This window comes from Notamacropus eugenii, chromosome 1, assembly GCF_028372415.1.
Source record: "Notamacropus eugenii isolate mMacEug1 chromosome 1, mMacEug1.pri_v2, whole genome shotgun sequence".
Classification (NCBI taxonomy): domain Eukaryota; kingdom Metazoa; phylum Chordata; class Mammalia; order Diprotodontia; family Macropodidae; genus Notamacropus; species Notamacropus eugenii.
In genome coordinates this window covers 624,480,734-624,502,371 of record NC_092872.1, presented here as the reverse complement: position 1 = coordinate 624,502,371, position 21,638 = coordinate 624,480,734, and the positions used below count along the sequence as shown (strand labels likewise).

Genomic DNA, 21,638 nt, shown 5'->3' with positions numbered 1-21,638 from the left:
TCTCAGGCTCATCTCTGTTACAAAGGGTGGTAATCCTTAGTAGAATTCATATCTACTGAGATAAATATAAATAGCTATATGTTCATATATATTTATTAGATAGATCAAAAATACTTGTTGATACATTGTTCAATTCAACAAAGTTTTATTGTTCCTTTGTCCATTACTGAGTGAATATGAAGAGACAGAGACTTGAAGTAAGAAGTAATGCTACCATTCTAGTTTCCACATGGCAGGCTTAATGTCATCTAAGAGTGTTCACCCCTACTTTTAAGGCTTTATTAGAACCCAGTAAAGTACCTTCCCATTTCCCTGAAGGTAGCAATAATGAGACTACCAGTGCTATTATTTGTCCTATTTCATTGAACTTTTAATAGAATCTCAGAATTAGAAAAGAAATCAAGGTCATCTTACCTGATGTTCCACAAAATGTCAGAGTCTCTTCTATAATCATTTCTGGATTGTCCAGCCTCTATTTAATGATTTCCAGATCTGGGGAACTCATTACCTTGAAAGGCAATACATCCAAATCTTGGACTACTCTAATTATAATAAAAGGGTTTCTTTATATTAAAATGAGACCTTACTCTCTATAATTTCCTCCTAATTAGTCTTAGTCCTACCCCTCAGAACAACATGAAATAACAAATCTACTATCTCTTGAACATGATAAGCCTTTAATAGTTTGAAGACAGCAACCTGAGGATTCCTGTCTCTTTTTATGTCACTTTCTTTCTATAGAGTCTTTTGTCTCTTTTTGTATCAGTATTGATTGGAATATTCTTCATCTTCATCTTTCCTAGCTATCTTCAATTCTCAGCTAAAACTTTACCTCTAAATCTCTCTTCATTTTACTTTCTTCCTTCTGTTGATTATTTTATATTCATCTTGTGTAAAACTTGTTTGTACATATTAGTTTTAGTAGTACAAATCCATAGGTCCCCTTACAATCTGGGAATAGAATCTGCCTTTTAGGGAGTCAACTCATGAGTAAGAGTGCAAGTTGGGAGAATATTCCATAAGAACTACTACAGATACTCTTGTTATGTTCATACATTTAAGAACTGTTTATTGAATATCTAGCAGAGTATATAACTGTAGATATGCATAGAGTCTGGGTCAAGTATAACATGGTGGGTTAGAATACTCTGGGCAAGCATTATCATTGACCATTCAATTTTCTTTCAAGTGTCTCCCTCCAGAGAAATACTGAATATCAAATGCCCCCAGGGTCTGCCAGCACACCAAGTCCACACAGTGTGTACTCATGTACACTGTAAAATCGCATCTCTTCTTCTTGTTTCTCTCTTTCCCAAATGTTTGAAATGTTAATCTTTCTTTCTCCTTACCATCTCACTTTTACAATATCTATCTACTAACCACTAAAGTTTGATGCATCATATTGCTCTATGTTTCTCCATCCCCAATCCAACCAATCTTTGAGGACTCACTATTCTTTTATTCTTTTTACCCTCTCTCACCTTCATTGAGACCTCACCTTCATTTCCCCTCAACTTTCTCTCCAGAGATATCTGAAGCCTCATCTTCCTTTCTTTAACCTTTCTCCACTCCCTGACATTTGAAACCACACCTTCCTATTAAGAAGGAGCTAGAGATGTAGTATTCATTTACTAAAAAATCACAGTGTGTATGTATGGTCCTCCATAGTAACTATATCATTCTCCCAGAGGTATTGGAGCTAATAAATAATGTGTGGTATAATGATTACTATCAGGAATGTCCTGCTCAACCTAACGAGGAGAAATATGAGACCTTTATTTTGACCTTCAAAAAAATCTCTCAGTACAAAGCATGGACAACCTCATTGACAACAACATCAACAATAGAGGACGTCTCCTTTTATTTAGTGTGAATTATTTGTAAATGTTTGGAGTGATTTTTAGTACAATGAAGATGATTTGTTAATTTATCTTTACTTTTGACTTCCCTACTTTCCTCCAAAACTCAGCTCAAATTCAAATTTTTGCAAGAGCCTCCCTCTACTCATACCACCCCTGCCTCAGTTAATACCTTCCCTCTGGACTTACATCTTATTTGAGACAGCTAGATAGATACCTAGATGGAATGACAACTAGATAATAGACAGACAAACAGACAGGCAAGCAGGCAGGTGGATGGATGGATGGATGGATGGATGGATGGATGGATGGATGGATGGATAGAAAGAATGAATGAAAGAAAGAAAGATAGATAGATAGATAATTTTGTGTGTGTGTATATATACATATAGTTGTTTGCTTGTTGTTTTCTCCCCTAGAAAGTGAGCTCCTTGAGGGCAAGAATTTTATTTTCCCTTTCTTTGTATCTCACAGTTTAGCACTTAGCACAATGCTTGGTACACGCGAAGTGCTTAACAAATACATTGTGATGATTATGCTGATGAGGATTGCTTTGTTTCTGAACCATACTTTAGGACTGACCTCTCTTGCACCACATTCCCAGAAGTTCCACCTCTCCCTTATTTGGTACAGAGTATTTAATAAATCCTTTTGATTAATTGAAAGAGGAAGTGATTAAAGAGAAGCTTTGCCCTAAGTCAAAGAAGAGGATGCTGAGGACAGTGACGGCATTCCTTTTTGCTGTCCTTGCTAGGACTGATTGGTAATTCCATTTAACTTGTTCCACAATAAGCTGATCCCAACCAATGAACAGTCACAGTCCAGAGTGTATGAGTTTCAGGTCACACCAGATTCTAGCAATACAACTTCTATGCCTTGAGTCTCAGGATTATAGTTCCTTCAGAAATTTCCCCTATTCTCCTAACTAATAACCAGTCCTTTTGGAAATATGAATTTAACATCCTGTGGAAACTGAGTTTTAAGGAAAGGGATGTCTCTTTCCTTATTGATGTACAAATTGTTGGAAACTAGACAAACTAAAATTTCAAACTCTTTGAATAACTAGATCCCAAGAAATATGCCTGAGGGAACTTTTAGGATTTTGGACAGTAACAGATGTGGAGCTGATCAACAGCCATACTAATTTTTGTGTGCCTTTTATTTACTTATTTCTTTTAGGCTGAGTAAGTTCTGCATATTTTATCCAAATAAGTATGATTATTTCTAAAGAGTCAATGTCATTATACCAAGGCAGTCAATAAAATACACAAGGCCAATAAAGAAATCATGATTTCACCAATGGGTTCTAATTGAATAGATTCATACACATATACACACCAGAAAATGAGTTGGGACTACCCTGTAAGCAAAGTTATCACAAAAGTCTTTTCACAAATGCTCAAAGTTGAATGACAAATACGAGAAACTAACAGTCATAATAAGACAGAAAACTTAACTATTGGGAGTCAATGGCATGCAAGCAATAGTGTATTATTATACACTATTCAAAAGAAACAGGGTAAGTAAAAGTCAACAGGAGTAATATTGCATACAAAGTAAGTATATGCATATGAGGAATTCAAGAAACAGAAGGCAGGAGCATGATGAGTATTGAATGAAGATCAAAGACAGGAGAAACAGAAGTAATTTTGTTACTGGAGTTGCTGATGACCCAGAGAGAAAGAGGGATAAGGAGTGTGAGAAGCACATCATGAACTTCACACATCATGAACATTATCATGAACTTAGATCACAGGCATGATGGAATAGTGATGTGGGACTTCAATTATCCATGTAGATATCCAGTAAATGCTATCTCTCTGCCAAAAATAGAACAGCTAAAAATTTCTTCACTTTCCTTAGTGATAATTTCATCCTTCAGAACATGAAGGGACTAACAAGGACCAATTAGATTCCAGATATGATTGTCACAAATAAGGAAGAATGAGTTGCTAGAGTAGAAATGATAGGATTTGTGGGTGAAGGAAGAGACAACTGCTTTATAGAATTTATCATACTGAAGGAGGAGAAATCTGGACATTGTTCGATATGCTGTCTCCATTTTGGGAAAGTAGGTGTCAAGGGCTTCAGAGGAAAGATAGAGAGGGACAGGAGATGCTCATGAATTAAATTCCTAAGAAACAAAGGGTAACAGTCTCAACAAAGAGAAAAAAATAATAATATTTCTCTATAGAGTAAAGTAGATGAACCTAGAGTTCACCAAGAAATTTAGATTAAAAAAATAAAAAGAAATGTAAGCCAGAGCCAAGATGGTAGAGTGAAAACAGGGACTCAACTGAGCTCTCCCACAAACTCCTTCATATACCTCTAAAGAGTGAATTTGAATAAATTCTAAAGTGGCATAATCCGCAAAGAGAGTGTGGAAGATTTTCAGTCCAAGACAACCTGGAGGGTTGACAGGAAAAGTCTATTGCAAGAGGCATGAGAGTTGACCATAGCAGAGCTGGCGCAGACCCCAGCAAAGTGAATCACTGACAGCAGGGGCAATTCCCAGACCTCTCAGTGAAGGAAGGGGGTATATCAGAACTGGTTAAGAGAGAAATGCAGTCCTGTGCAGGGTCTGAGGCAATCATAACAGCTACTCCTGGACCTATCAGCCCACAGACTCAATGTTTGAAAGTCATCTATTTAAATTTCTGGGAGTCAAGATGTTGGAATAAGCAGTAAGTTTCTCTCACCCTCCCCTGTTGACCTTGAAAAACCCAGAGAATATGCTCCAGGAAAAATCCTGGAATAATGGAACCAGCAAAAAGACAGGGCACGGCAATCTTTAAGCTTGTGAGGCTAGAGAGATTAATGGGAAAGGTCCCTCTTGCTGTGGCTGAAAGGGACAAGTACAGGACAAGAGGCACTAGATACACTACCAGACCACTACAATATCCAACTGTAAGTACCTGTGGCCCCAACACAGAAAACCAGTAACCAGCTCCCTAGACCCCAGATCAAGAAGTCTGAGATGGTGCTCCCTGGACCCCAGTAGAAATCAAATTTAAAATCTGGGGAAAAAAGGTAAAAAAACATGAGCAAGAAAAATTTTTTAAAAATCAATGAACATTAAGAAATATGTTGGTGACAGGGAAGATCAAAACACAAATTCAGGAGAGGATAACATCGTCAATATGGTCACATCTGAAATCTCAAAGGAGAATATGAACTGGTCTCAAGCCCCAAAAGCCTTCTTCAAAGAGCTCAAGAAGGATTTTAAAAATCAAACCATAGAGGTATAAGAAAAATTTAAAAACACAATTGAGAAAATGGGGAAAAGAAGTACACTGAAGAAAACAACTTTTTAAAAAGTACAAATGGTCAAATAGCAAAGGAGGTAGAAAAATTAACTGAAGAAAACAATTCATTAAAAGTTAGAATTAGGCAAGTGGAAGCTTATCACTCTATGAGACTTCAAGAATTATTAGTCAAACAAAATGGAAAGAATGAAAATATAGAAGAAAATGTGAAATGCCATATGGGATAAAAACAAGTGACCTGGAAAACAGATCCAGGAGAGATAATTTAATACCTGAGAATCATGATGGAAAAAAAAAGAGCCTGGACAGCATCTTTCAAAAATCATCAAGAAAACCTGTCCCAAGGTCTTAGAATCAATAACAGCAAGCAAAGTAGGATCTTTTGCTGTTTCTCTGGACTGAGTTTTAGCCAATCAGATATATGCATGTGGGCTCTAGCCAATCAGATGCTAAGTAGAACTATATATAAAGAGACATGGTGTTGAGAAAACAGACTTGAAGAGAGCCCATGTTGAAAGGGTGAGCCAGTGTTGAGAAGAGGAGAGCTGAGAGGAGACCTCTGAGAGCTGAGAGAGGAGATCTCTGAAGGCAGAAACTTGTTGAAAGAGCCTCCGAACTTTGAAAACAAATAAAGCTGTAGGGCAGATATCTGTCCATGAGAAGGAGGCTAAGTCCCTTTTGAGAGCAGTTAAAGTGAACTGAGCTGTTATCACAGAGCCTCTGAACTTTGGAGATGAATTGAGATGATGGTGCTAATGGTGTATGCTAGTGTTACTGTTGCCCTGCTGAGCTTTGTTTTCCCAGAGGCAGAAGCTGTGGGATGGAGCACTTCCCATGAGCTGAGACATAGAGCAGGAGCAGAGCTGCCTACACGTGAATCCAGGAAAGAGTCAGGAGTGGTCAGCTCACAGAGAAAGAAGAACCTTAGGACTTGGAAGTCAATCTTTTGTTAAGATGAAAGAGGAATTTACTTGGACACTTGGTATTGATTGAGATTGTTCTTACTGTGACCTAGGGGTGGATGGTGTGGTACTTTGAAAGAGGACTTTATTTGGATACTTGGTATTGATTAAGAATTTTGCTATGAATGTTATGCCTTACTTCATTGAACAACATGTAGTTTATTGCTGAATAGAGAGTTCATTCTAGTATGCAATTAGACACTTAAAGTCATTCACAGCAGCAGTCCTCAGGTGTGCTGCTGAGATTGTCATTACAGAATCAGAAGGTAAAATAGTCATTGAAAGAATCCACCAATCACCTCCTGAAAGAAATACCAAATTGAAAATGCCAAGGAATATTGTGGCCAAATTTTAGAATTATTAGATCAAGGAGAAAATATTATAAGCAGCCAGAGAGAAACAATTCAAATATCATGGGACCACAGTCAGGATTACACAGAACCTTGCAACTTCTACATTCAAAGACCAGAGGGCTTGGATTATTATATTATATAAGGCAAAGGAGTTTGGATTACAACTAAGAATCAACTACCTAGTGAAACTGTGTATAATCTTTCAGGGGATGAGATAGACATTCCATGAGATCAAGGACTTCTAGACTTTCTTGATGAAAAGACCAGAGCCAAATAGAAAATTTGATCTTCAAATACAAGACCCAAGAGAAGCATAAAAAGGTAAGCAGGAAAGGAAAACAAACAAAACAAAACATGTTATTCAATAAGGACAAACTATTTACAATCCTACATGGGAAGATGATACAAATCTTGAGAACTACATCTTTTTTACACCCATGTATGAGGGAAATATGTAGATGAGGGGAGGGTTAAGTTGATTTTTAAGTGATGATAAAAAATTTAATTAAGGACTGAAAAAATTTTGTGATGGGAAAAGAGAAAAAGAAGAAGCGGGAAAAGGTAAATTACACATGAAGAGACACAAAGACATATTACAGTAGAGGCAAAAAAAGGGAGGGTGATAAGCATTGTTTGAACTATACTCTCATTGGATTTGGCTCAAGGAGGGAATAACACATTTAGTTAGGTATAGAAAAAATGTATTTTTCCCTATAGGAAGTTGAAGGGGAAAGGTAGGGAAGAAGGGGATGGATAGAAGGAGTGAATAAGTAGTAAGGGAAAAGAGAAAGTAAAGGGAGGGAGGCTGATAGAAGAGAGGGAAGATTGAGGGAGGAGGTGGTGAAAAGCAAACTCTAGTGAGGAGGGAAAAGAGAGAAAGGAGAAAGAAAAGCCTAAATGGGCAGGGGAATATGAAGGAGAGAAAGACACAAATAGTAATCATAACTGTGAATGTGAATGAGGTGAACTCTCCCATAAAACAGAAGTGGATAGCAGAATGCATTAGAAATGATAATCCTACAATATGTTGTTTACAAGAAACACATTTGAAACAGAGGGATACACACAAGGCAAAGGTAAAAGCCTGGAATAGAATATATTATGCCTCAGCTAAAGTAAAAAAAAAAAAAAAAAAAAAAAAAAAAAAAGCATGGGTAGCAATTCTGATCTCAGACAAAGCAATAGCAAAAATAGATCAAATTAAAAGATATAAGGAAGGCAAACTATATCCTGCTAAAAGGCACATTGCAGAAGCAATGTCATTACTATACATATATGCACCAAGTAGTACAGCATCTAAATTCTTAGAGGAGAAGCTAAGGGAGTAAAAGGAAGAAATTGACAGCAAAACTATACTAGTGTGTGACCTCAACCTCCTCCTTTCTAAATAGATAAATCTAATCTCAAAATAGAAAAGTTAAAGAGTTGAGTGGAATTTTAGAAAAAGTTAGATATAGTAGACCTCTGGAGAAAACTAAATGGGAATAGAAAGGAATATACTTTTTTTTTTCCCGTGGTACAAGGCACCTGCACAAAAATTGACCATGTACTAGGGCATAAAAGACCTCACAATCCAGTGCAGAAAGGCAGAAATATTAAATACATCCTTTTAAGATCATGATGCAATAAAAATTATATGTAATAAAGAGCCATGGAAAGACAAAAAATCAATTGGAAGCTAAATAATCTAATCCTAAAGAATGAGTGCATCAAACAACAAATCGTAAAAACAATAACTTAATCCAAGAGAATGACAATAATGAGACAGCATACCAAAACTTATGAGATTTAGCAAAAACAGTTGTTAGGATAAGTTTTATATCTCTAAATGCTTACATGAATAAAATGAAGAGATCAATTAATTGGGCATACAACTAAAAAAGCTAGAAAAAGAACAAATTAAAAATCCTCAATTAAATACCAAATTAGAAATTGTGAAAGCCAAAGGAGAGATGAATAATATTGAAATTAAGAAAACTATTGAGCTAATGAAACTAAGAGCTGGTTTTATGGGGGAAAAAAACAATAAAATAGAGAAACATTTTGTTAATTTGATGGAAAAAAGAAAGAAGAAAAATAAATTACCAGTATCAAAAATGAAATTGATAAATTCACCACTAATGAAAAGGAAATTAAAACAATAATTAGGAACTATTTTTGCCCAACTATATGCCCATAAACTTGACAATATAAGTGAAATGGATGAATATTTGCAAAAGAATATAAATTGCCCAGATTAACAGAAGAGAAAGTAAAATATTTAAATAACTCCATCTCAGACAAAGAAATTGGACCAAGCCAATCTCCAGGGTCAGATGGATTTACAAATGAATTTTATCAAATATTTAAAGAACAATTAATTTCAATACTATATAGACTATTTGGGAAAATAGGCAAAGAAGGAGTCTTACTAAATTCTTTTTATGATAAAATTATGGTACTGAAACCTAAAATGTGAAGACGCAAAACAGAGAGAAAATTATAGAACAATTTGCCTAATGTATATAGATGCAAAAGAAAATTAAATAAAATATTAGCAAAAAGATTACAGCAACTTATCACAAGAATAATATACTATGACCAGGTAGGATTTATTCCAGGAATGCCAGGTTGGTTCAATGTTAGGAAAACTATCAGCATAATTGATTATATCAACAACAACACTAGCAGAAACCATATGATTATCTCAAAAGATGAAGAAACATCTTGTGACAAAATATAGCACCCATTCCTATTAAAAACATTACAGAGCATAGGAATAAGTGGAGCCTTCTTTAAAATGTGAAGTAGCAACTACCTAAAATCATAAGCAAGCATATGTAATGGGGATAAACTAGAAGCATTTCCAATAAGATCAGGGGTGAAACAAGGACGTGAATTATCACCCCTGTTATTCAACATGGCATTAGAAACATTAGCTTTAGCTATGAGAGGGAAAAGAAATTGAAGAAATTAGAATAGGTAAAGAAGAAATAAAGCTATCACTCTTTGCAGATGATATGATGATATACATAGAGAATCAAGTAAAAAACTACTTAAAATAATAAATAACTTTTGTAAGGTTGCAGGATATAAAATAAATCCACATAAATCCTCTACATTCCTATATATTACTAAGAAAGTCCAAAAACAAGAGATAGAAAGAGAAATTCCATTTCAGGTTACTGTAGACATAAAATATTTGGGAGTTTACCTGCCAAAGCAAATCCAGGAACTATATGACCACTATTACAAAACACTTTTCACACAAAGTCATATCTAAATAATTGGAAAGACATCAGTTGCTTATGGGTATGTCGATTTGATATAATAAAAATGATGATTCTACCTAAGTTAATTTACTTATTCAGGGTCATACCAATCAAACCACCCCAAATTATTTTATAAAGCTAGAAAAAGTAATAATAAAACTCATTTGGAAGAACAAAGGTCCAGAATATTAAGGGAATTAATGAAGGGAAGGTGGCCTAGCTGTACTGGATCTTAAATTGTATTATTAAGCAGCAATCATCAAAACAACTTGGTACTGGCTAAGAAATAGAGTAGTCAATCAGTGGAATAGGGTAGGTACATAAGATACAGTAGTTAATGACTACAGTAATCTACTGTTTGATTAACTCAAAGATTCAGCTTCTGGGATAAGAATGTGCTGTTTAACAAAAACTGCTGGGAAAACTAGAAAATAGTATGGCAAAAAAACTAAGCATAGACCTATATCTTATACCATATGCCAAAATAAATTCAAAATGGGTAAAGGATTTAAATGTAAAAGCTAAAAATAACAAAAGGTTGTGGGGCTGTCAGAAAAACTTAATTTTGGCAAAAATATTTGGCATCATTTACTAGCTATGAAACTCTAAGAAAGTCATTTAATATCTGTTTGCCTCAGTTTCCTCATCTGTAAAATGGAAAATAATAGTATCTACCTTGCACTATTGTTGTGAGGATCAAATAAGATAATAATAATTTCAAAGTGCTTATCATAGTGCCTGGCACATTGTAAGTGGTATATGAATGTTAATAATAGTATTATTATTACTATTATTATCTGTAAAATGGACCTAAAGATAACCTGTATCTCAGGGTTGTTAGGATCAAATGAGATAATATTTGTAAAGCATTTAACATAATACCTGGCACATAGTAGGTGCTTAAAGAAACATCTATCTTGTTATTTTTTTTAGCTATATATAGCAGGAGAAAAAGAAGGATAAAAGAAGTGATAAGAACTTTACTAAGGGTAGACAAGATGATAATTGATCAGAGAAAGAAAACAGAACTGCTTGATTTTTATTTCTATCTTCTCCTCAAAGGCAAAAGACCTTTACACTGGAAATAACACAACAGAGCTAATCAACAGGGAGCTGATACCCAACATAAGTAAAAATATAGTTAGAAGACACCCAACTTCCCTTGATGAAGTTACTTTTCCCAGATGAGGTATATCCTTGTGTGCTAAAAGAATTGGCATATGTGATTGCTGAGCCACTGAGAGTGATCTCTGAAGGATCATGGGAAACAAGAGAGGCAATCCAGGATAGGAGAAGGGCAAATGCCATCCCAAAGTATAAAAAAGAGAAGAGAATCTTTCAAACCTAGGCCAATGACTTTGATTTTAAATACTGGGAAAATACAGAAAGGATCATTAAAGAAATATTTCCTGTAAGTTTAGGAAGGGAAATGATTATTATAAAGAGCTGGAATGGCTTCAGCAATTATAATTCACATCAAACATGTTTTTTCTTTTTTGACAGAATTACTTAAACTAGTTGAAAATGGAAATGTAGATGTTATTTACTTATTATTTTTAGCATAAATGTTGATAAAGTATTTTAGAGATTGGAAAAGATTGTGACATATGCACTAGAACAGAGGTTCCCAAACTTATTTAGCCTACTGACCCTTTTTCAAAAAAATAATACTCAGTTACCCCCTCCCTAAATCTGTTTTATTTAACCCTTTATAACCTTTCATTTTTAAAATTTGTATCATTAAAAAAAATATATAAATTATTTTTAAAAAACAATTGCACTTGTATTTAATCATTTATTGCAAATTTGTGGGGGAGCTTCCCCCCTACATTGAAATTTTGATGATGAAATATTGTATCATGTAATAGTATGGAATCATATAGTAAAAAAGTCATCATACACACATATTCCTGCCAATGCATTCTGGACTTCCTGCCAGTGCTTGCTTATTAAGACCTGTCAGCAGACTTGGCCACTGAATGGTTATAACTTACATTTTGTGTGTTTATTTGGAAAATAACATAATCACTATGACTAAAACATTGTTATACCACAGATGAAACGTATGAACAATTTTTCAAAGTTTTCTCCTCTCCTTTCTTTATGCTTCCCCTGCCCCTTCTTTTTATTTAATGCCCCCCAAATGTACCCAAGGCTACCACCCCCCTGGATGGTTCCAGTATACCTCCGCATCACTTTTGGAACCAATGGATAGAAGATGATATAATCAAACAGATGCAGAACTGATTAGATGGCTAGATTACTTAGAGTAATTATGTGTGGCTCAGTGTTTAAGTGATAGGAGATCTCTATTAAAATACGCCAAGGAATCTGTGCTTGGTGTTGTACTTTTTGACATTTTTTTTTATCAGTGACTTGGATAAAGGCATAGTAGGTATGTGCCAAGCCTAGAGGCCTGTATTGGGCTACCCGAGTCTTTCTTACCTGTCCAGGTCTTCGGCTGGCCACGCCGGATGCACGTATGAGAGAAAGGACGTTCCAGAGTCAAACAGGGGTTGAGCTTTATTACAGGGTTTCGGTTACAAGTGCAGGGGGTCTTCTTTCTTAGGACGAAGAGGGGGAGATTTCCTAAGAAGGCTAAGCTTAAGGGAATGGAAGTAGAAGTACAAGCGGGGAGAGAGGGGGAGGGGAGAGAGGAAAGAAAAGAAGCGGAGCCCTACTTTTCTCTTTGGCTCCACACGTGCTAAGAGCTTTTAGGCTTCCTCAATCCTACTTAATCTTCAGCCACACAGTTTGCATCTCAATACCATGCTGTTAGGTAACTAGGTGTGCTCCAATCCGGGACGACCTCGAGGGCAGGGAGACTCCACCCATCAGGTATCTCCGGGGGAGAGGCGGAAATACCCGAGCTAGCCGAGCTAGCTCGGTCTGACCTTCTCGAACCCCCGCTGTTCATGGAGGGCCTCGTAAGACTCTAAGATTTAGAAGTCCCACTTTTACCTGCCCGAGACTGTCCACACGGAATTGAGCTTCCAGTCCCAACAGGTATGGTCATCAAATTTGACACAAAACAGAGAATTACTGTAATGGCAAGTAAAATAGAATCTTTTGCTGTTTTTGTGTTAGTATAATCAGGAAGTATAATGCCTCTATTTGAATGTGACTGAGGAGGATCTTTCCCATCCATTGTCAGTCATGGGAAGATTTGTAAGAAGGTCCAAGCCTTTTGTTAATGAGGCACTGCTTCTCCAGGGAGCAATGCCCTCTGGCTCCAAAAAGTGTATAAATACTCTGAAGGCAAGGTTTTACTTTGGGGCTTACTGACTAGAAGCATTTGCTTGGCCAGAAGAGGACTCTGAAAACGCACTAAGCAGTGCCCCAGCTTTGAGAAACCCAAAAGATGTATGTATGTTAATGGTCAGACATTTTCAAAGCACATCTGTTGACTTTTAATTTCTCTGTATTTTCTTTGAAGTTCAGGGTGCTGACTCCCCTGGTGAGTGATATTTGTGCTTGGTTAAAGAATTGATACATGTGCTTGACTATAGTGATTTCTAACCTCTCAAAAGTTGCCTTTCTTTTTATGAATGCAGATCTAAGAAGCTGTGATAGGAGGTCCCCCTGTGTATGTCAGGGTGCTTACTGTTACAAATACTTAGCATTCTGAATGATAATAAGGATCTGAAAACATCTTGACAGGCTGGGGCACTGGCTTGAATCTAATAAGATATATATTTTTTAAAAAGTAGCAGTTGATTTTATTATTATTATTTTGTATTTTTCTTTAGGAAGTTGTAATCTTTTAATTATTTTTAGTTTTCAACATTCACTTCCACAAGATTTTTAGTTCTAAAGTTTTCTCCTCATCTCTCCCTTCTCCCCACCCAAAGACAACTTGCATTCTGCTTACCTCTTCCCCCAGTCTTCCCTGCCTTATATCACTACCCCCCTTCTCTTATCCCCTTCCTTTTATTTTCCTGTAGGGCAGGACAGATTTCTATATCCCATTGCCTGCATGTCTTATATCCCAGTTGCATGTAAAAACAATTTCCAATATTCATTTTTAAAACTTTGAGTTCCAAATTCTCTCCTGACCCACCCTCACTGAAAAGGGAAGCAATTCAATATAGGTTATACATGTGTAGTCATGCAAAACATTTCCATAATAGCCATGTTGTGAAAGACTAACTAAAATACCTTCCATCCTATCCTACCCACCCTTTATTCTATTCTTTTCTTTGTCCCTGTCCCTCCTCAAAACTGTTTGCTTCTGATAACCCCTTCCCCCAATCTGCCATGTCTTATCCTCTTCTGACTTACTTTCCTGTTGGATAACATAGATTCCCATATTCAATTGAGTGGGTATGTTATTCCCTTCTTAAGCCAAATCTGATAAGAGTAATGTTCACTCTTTCCCTCTTACCTCCTCCCTTTTGCCTCTATTGTAAAAGCTATTTCTTGCCTCTTTTATTTGACAAAATTTACCCCATTCTACCTCTCCTTCTCCTTCTCCTTCTCCCAGGATATTCTCTCATCCATTAATTTTACTTTTTATATATCATCCCTTCATATTCAACTTACCCTGTGCCCTCTGTGTGTGCATGTGTGTGTATTCCCTCCAACTACTCTAATACTGAGAAAGGAGTCATGAGTTATAAATATCATCTTTCCATGTAGAAATGTAAACAGTTGAACTTTAATAAGTCCCTTATGCTTTCTCCTTCCTGTTCACCTTTTCATGCTTCTCTTGAGTCTTGTATTCGAAAGTCAAATTTTCTATTCAGTTCTTTTCATCAAAGTCTTTTCATCAAGAATGCTTGAAAGTCCTCTATTTTATTGAATGTCCATTCCCCCACCACCACTCCAAAGAGTTATGCTCAGTTTTGCTGGGTCAGTGATTCTTGGTTTTAATCTTAGCTCCTTTGACCTCTGGGATATCATATTCTAAGTCCTCTAATCCCTTAATGCAGAAGCTGCTTAATATTGTGTTATCCTGATTGTGTTCCCACAATACTTGAATTGTTTCTTTCTGACTGCTTATAATATTTTCTCCTTGATCTGGGATCTTTGGAATTTGGCTAAAATATTCCTAACAGTTTTTTCTGATCAATAGATTCTTTCAATTTCTATTTTACCCTCAGGTTCTAGAATATCAGGACAGTGTTCCTTGATAATTTCTTGAAAATGATGTTTAGTCTCCATTTTTGATCATGACTTTCAGGTAGTTCAATAAATTTTATTTCTCCTGGATCTATTTCTCTGGTCAGGTTTTTTTTTTCCCAATAAAATATTTCACATTTTCTTTTTTTCATTCTTTTAGTTTTGTTTGCTAATTTCTTGATGTCTCATGGAGTCATTAACATCTCTTTGCTCGATTCTAATTTTGAAGGAATTATTTTCTTCATTGAGCTCTTGGACCTCCTTTTCCATTTTGGTCAATTCTACTTTTTAAGGTATTCTTCTCCTCATTGGCCTTTTAGACCTCTTTTGCCATTTGGGTTAGTCTATTTTTTAGGTGTTTCTTTCTTCAGGATTTGGGGGGACCTCCTTTAGCAAGCTGGTGAGTCATTTTCTTTTTTTTTTTTAATTTAACTTTTAACATTCATTTTCACAAAATTTTGGGTTCCAAATTTTCTCCCGTTTTGTCCCCTCCCCCCCCAAAACACCGAGCATTCTAATTGCCCCTGTCTGCCAATCTGCCCTCTCTTCTATCATCCCGCTCTGCCCTTGTCTCCATCCTATACCCATTTACCTGTATTTCTTATTTCCTAGTGGCAAGAACAGTACTCAACAGTTGTTCCTAAAATTTTGAGTTCCAACTTCTCTTCCTCCCTCCCTCCCCACCCCTTCCCTTTGGAAGGCAAGCAATTCAATATAGGCCAAATCTGTGTAGTTTTGCAAATGACTTCCATAATAGTAGTGTTGTGTAAGAACGAAGTATATTTCCCTCCATCCTATCCAGTCCCCCATTACTTCTGTTCTCTCTTTTGATCCTGTCCCTCCCCATGAGTGTTGACTTCAAATTGCTCCCTCCTCCCCATGCTCTCCCTTCCATCATCCCCTCCACCCTGCTTATCCCCTTGTCCCCCACTTTCCTGTATTGTAAGATAGGTTTTCATACCAAAATGAGTGTGCATTTTATTCCTTCATTTAGTGGAATGTGATGAGAGTAAACTTCATGTTTTTCTCTGGTGAGTCATTTTTCAGGATTTTCTTGCATCACTGTCATTTCTCTTCCCAATTTTTCCTCTACTTCTCTTATCTGATTTTCAAAATCCTTTTTGAGCTCTTCCATGGCCTCCAACCAATTCATATTCTCTTGGAGACTTTGGATGTAGGAGTTTTGACTTTGTTGTCTTCTTCTGAGTATATGTTTTGGTCTTTTTTGTCAACAAAGTAAGATTCTATAGTCTGAGTTTTTCCTCACTGTTTGCTTATTTTCCCAGCCCATTACTTTACTTTTTAATGCTTAAGTTAGAACTCTCCTTCCAGTATGGAGGGTGTACTGTCCCAAGCTTCAGGAGTTTTGTGCAGTTGTTTTCAGTGATACTTCTAAGGATCTCTAAATTTTCAGTTCTTTCGTTTGTATGATGAGAGGAAAGGTGTAGTTATTCAAAACACTTCCATAACAATCATGTTGTGAAAGACTAACTCTATTTCTCTCTATCTTGTCCCACCCTCCATTTATTCTGTTCTCTCCTTTGACCTCTCCCTCTACAAAAGTGTTTGCTTCTGATTATTCCTCCTCTCTTAGTCTCTGCCACCCTGCTTTCCTGTAAGGTAAGATGAACTTTCATAACCAAATGAGAGTGTATGGTATTTTTTCCTGAAGCCAGATTTGATGAAAGTAAAGCTCATTTATTCCCTTTCACCTTTCCCCTCTTCCCCTCCATTGTAAAAGTTCTTTCTTGCGTCTTTTATATGAGATGATTTTACTACATTCTACCTCTCCCTCTTTCTTTCTCCCAGTACATTCCTCTCAACATTTAATTTTATTTTTTAGACATCATCCCTTCATATTCAGCTCACCCTGTATTCTGTCTGTCTCTGTCTCTCTACGTGTGCATATATGTATGTATATATGTATATATAGAGAGAGACACACTCACACATATGTAAATACACACACACACACACACACATATTCCCTCCAACTCTCCCAATACTGACAAAGATCTCATGAGTTACAAATATCATTTCTCCATGTAGGAATGTAAACAGTTCAATTTTAATAAATTCCTTACTGTTTTTCTTTCCTATTTACCTTTTCATGCCTCTCTTGATTCTTTTATTTGAAAGTCAAATTTTCTAATTATCTCTGGTCTTTTCAATAAGAATTCTTGGAAGTCCTGTATTTCATTGAAATTCCATTTTCCCCCCTGAAGTATTATACTCAGTTTTGTTGGGTAGGTGATTCTTGGTTTTAATCCTACCTCATTTGACCTCATTTGGAATCATATTCCAAATCCTTCAGTCCCGTAGTGTAGAATTTTTTAAAATCTTGTATTATCCTGATTGCATTTCCACCATACTTGAATTGTTTCTTTCTGGCTGTTTGCAATATTTTCTCTTTGACCTGGGATTTCTGGGATTTGGCTACAATATTCTTAGGAATCTTCCTTTTGGGATTTCTTTCAGGAGGTGATCTGTGGATTCTTCCTATTTCTATTTTACCCTCTGATTCTAGAATATCAAGGCAGTTTTTCTTGATGATTTATTGAAAGATGATGTCTAGACTTTTTTTATGGCTTTTATATAGTTCAATAATTTTTAAATTTTCTCTCCTGTTTCCATTTTCCAAGTCAATTGTTTTTTTTTTTCCAATGAGATACTTCACATTGTGTTCTTTTTTCATTCCTTTGTTTTTGTGCTATAATTTCTTGATTTCTCAAAATTTCATTAACTATCATTTGCTCCATTCTAATTTTTAATTAATTGTTTTCTTCATTGGCTTTTTGGACCTGTTTTGCCATTTGGGTTAGTGTAATTTTAAAGTTGTTATTTTTTTCAGTATTTTTTGGAGAGTTTCCTTTAACAAGCTATTGACTCATCTTTCATGATTTTCTTGCATCACTCTTATTTTTCTTCCCAATTTTTCCTCAGCTTCCCTTACTTGATTTTTAAAATCCTTTTTGAGCTCTTCCATGACCTGAGACCAATTCATATTTTTTCTTGAAGGCTTTGGATGTAGGAGCTTTGACTATGTTGTCTTCTTCTGGTTGTATGTTTTGATCTACCATGTCACTAATGACATAAGAAAATACCTTTTCACAGAGAAAGTAAGAATCTATAGTCTGTTTCCCTCCCTTTAACTCCCTTCCCCCATTTACTGATTTTACCAGCCAATTACTTGACCTTTGAGATCATTGTTAAGTGAAGGGTTGCAGAAGCAGCTGCTGCTTCAGCAGTGGTTTCCACTGACCTGGGCCTGGAGCTGAGGCTATGGCTGGTGCTGGGACTGGGGCCACAGCCAGCTCATGTTCCCTTCTCGGGCAGATGAGATATCTTTCCCACTGATCTTCAAATTTGTCTTTGGTTTTTGTGTGTTGAGAAGTTTGGAAACTGCCACAGCTGTTAGCAATTCAGTCCCCTAAGGCCTGCTTCAGCTCTGTCCATGCCAGTATGGCCCATGCCGAACTGTATTCTGCTCCTAGTCCAGTGCAACAGACCCTTCCTATTGACCTTCCAGATTGTCTTGGGTTGGAAATTTGCTTCAGTCTGTCATTTTGTGGCTTCAGCTGCTCTAGAGTTTGTTTAGAGTCATTTTTACAGATTTTTTGAGGGATTTAGGGGGAGAGCTCAAGCAGGTCCCTGCTTCTACTCTGCCATCTTGGTTGTGCCCCAACAACATTTGTTCTGGAAGAATCTTTGGGCTTTATTGGATAGCAAGCTCAATATGCCTAAGTGGTGTGATATGGCAACCAAAAGAAAAAGTGAATGCAATTTGGGGCTGCATTCTGAAGTGCATAGCTAACAGGAATGGGGAGAAGACAATTCAACTGTACTCTACCCTCATTAAATATTCAGTTCTAGGCACCATAGTTTAAAATGACATAAATAATCTGAAGAAAATTCAGAGGAAGGCAACCAGGATAGTGAAGAGCAATGAGTCCATGATATATGAGGATGGTTGAAGGAATTGGGCATTTTTGATCTGAAGAGGGGGGAAAGACTAAGGGAGATATGATTGTTGTAAGCAAATATCTGAAGGGTTTTCAAGTGGAAGACTGATTAAATATTTTGTTTGTTCTCACTGATCACTAGGAGAAATTAATAGAAATTGCAATGGAGTAATTTTAGTCCTAATGTCACAGGAAAGACTTCTTAATAACTTGAACTTTTCAAATATAGAATGGGCTAATCAGTAGCTTCTTTCTCCTTGGAGAGCTTGAAGAGGATGCTGGATCATCCTTTGACACATGATCTACTGAGTATTCCTTTGCTGTATGAGTTGGATTAGATGCCCATTAAGATCCTCTCTTACTCTCAAATTCCATGATACTTTGAGGTAATCCTAAGGAATATAAAATTGATGATTCTGACTTAATAATAGGAATGATTTTGCTTACTCAACCCTTCTACACATTAAGAAAGGCGTAAGTAACCAAGTTGGGAATCCTCTACCAAGTGACTATCAGTGCTATTCGGTGGTTAAAATTATTAAAGCAGAACTAGAGATTAGAAAATTTGACCTGAGCATGGAGAAACACTAGATCTGAGAAAAGAGTCCCACAAAGAGAATGAATTTGGGCCCCAGAAGGAGTGGAAAGTCATTTATCCTGTCAAGCTACTCCTTCCAAGAAATAGTTTAGGTCTAAAGATTGGACTGTAGGGTGAGAGAGATATAGTGGAGCACTAAAAACTCTTGGACCTATCCTCCTGGGAAGAAAAGGTTGATTTGTTCCTAATACTCTGGGTTCCTGGACCTAATTTTCTGAAAGGAAGAGAACAAATTCCATCCAAGTTCATAAATAAAACATCTTCGATAGAAAATGAACAAGCACATGGTCCATGAGCTAGGGGAAATAGAAAATGAAAGAGGCACAAGGTAGGAGGAGCAATTCTTGACCTTGCCTGATTCTAGCTCCATAAATTATACAGACTGTGAAGGTCCAATGGGAAATCTGACTCTTTATCAACCCTGAGTTTCAGGGGCACCTTAAAACTTATGGTGCTCCAATAAATTTAGAGGGCTATATATAGCCCTTGGGAAAGAAGGGTCTCTGTATTAATTCTCAAATAAATTCCCCTTCTAGTTGAGTCTTAACCACAGGGTGGTGCTATAAGTCTTAAGGAATTATAGGTCCCTAGGGGAAAATAGAATTCACAGGGAGAAGGAATGAAATATCTAGAAAATATCTAGATGAATGTTGTCAAATTCAAATAGAAATAGAGTCATTAAACTGTACACAAGGATCCCTGCTGCATTCATTTTGACTTAGAAACCAGGTAATCATTATCTATATTCTATGATATTTTTATTTATTTTATTGAATATTTCCCAATTATACTACAGGCTACAGGCAGTAGTGTGTTTGACATCTTTGGTCTAGATGTTTATGGGCTTCTCTGTATACATTTTTTTTTTGCATTCTTTCCATAGGGTGAAATATAGACTGTCCTGTATCAAATATATACTGTTAACTTATGTGCTTTCATAGGAGTTGAGAACCCTTCTTTACTCACCTCTGTAAAGACATGAATATTAACTATATTCTGATATTCTCCATAAAGACACTGGGTGGGAGTATGAAGTAAAGAGTGATTTTTGAGAATCAAATCAAGATTGAAGCCAGTCTGTATAAGCCCAGAAATGGATCCTATACTATAGGCTATGATTGTTGATGGTGTTGCTGTTTGAAAGGAAAAAAAGTTGTATTCATATTTTTCCATGGCATCAGTCTTCATTTAAAAGAAAAATATTAACTACTTAACTTACAAGAGTTATTTGCTGAGAGGTGTACGTGTGGCTGAAGTCCATTTGGTTTAGTAAAGTAAAGAACTTCATGGGGAGACTCAGCTGAATTCAGCTGACTTTGAGAAAATCTCTGGATTAATTTTTTTAGCCAGGTTTATAGTCTTCATGCTCAAAAGTGAAACTCACCCATTTTTGTGTGGGACAGAACTAAGAGTTTTTTAGAGATTAAAATTGTTTGAAAAAGACCTTTGCAAATCTAGGAAAAAGGGAAGAATTTCTGCCTATGCTTCCCTCTCTCTTTCCTGTGTCAGATTTCCAGTGAAGGTGGATTTTGAAGACATTCAAACCATCCAGGACTGCCAGGACCTGCTTTCCTCCTTCAGCCTTGGGAAACAGGAGTGAATGAGTTGGGGAGGACTCCTGGGCAGAGGAAGACCTAAAAAGTTGAAGGGGAAAGTGATGCCAAGGAACTTATCCTCCTTCCCACCCCATACCTTTATCTTTTTGCAGAAAATGTTCTCTGGCTTGACTCTTCCTGAGCTAAATCATCTTCCCTTCCGGGTTACAGGGTTTTACCTGAGGAGTCAGGATATCTTTCCCTAATGACATAAGTTGGAGCTCCTATACATGGTGTATTCCCCAACTTTGAGACAATAGCATTCCATTTCCATGTAACCAGTTAATATCAATTTTCCAAAAGGATATTTACTATTTTGAAGGTATAAAAAGAAGTACAAATGTTCTCCCTAGAACCCCAAAGTTATATTCTCCCATATACTATCCTGGCCTCTAGAGAGACTGGGCTCATAATTAATGTGGTTCCTATAGAACATTGGTCCCACCAAGTCCATGTCCAAATATAGCTTACATTTTCACGGATATTTATCTCAGCTACTACTGTGATGAGTCCCAACAGTGGTTCCTCATTCCCCAGAGCATCAATGCTGAGCTGGCTGCAAAACTCTTCCTATGACTCATTCTCTTTATCTTTTAGAACTCACAAAGTTATAGCCTCCAGGTTATTCTCCTTCATTAAAATGAAGGAACATGGAGGCAAAGGACCAAGGC

At 36.5% G+C, this 21,638-nt stretch overlaps 1 protein-coding gene across 3 annotated transcripts in view; it reads left to right on the top strand.

Moving 5' to 3' along the window:
• KCNU1 (potassium calcium-activated channel subfamily U member 1) overlaps positions 1 to 21,638 on the top strand; it is a 290,355-nt gene that overhangs the window by 232,734 nt on the left and 35,983 nt on the right. The window contains exon 23 of one of the 3 annotated variants that reach the window (XM_072635214.1): positions 6,647 to 6,773. The exons of the other annotated variants lie outside the window; for them this stretch is intronic. Within the exon in view, the coding sequence (XP_072491315.1) occupies positions 6,647 to 6,669 (23 nt within the window). The 3' untranslated portion in view covers positions 6,670 to 6,773. Of the gene's footprint in view, positions 1 to 6,646; positions 6,774 to 21,638 lie in introns of those variants that run through there. 3 annotated transcript variants of the gene reach the window in all.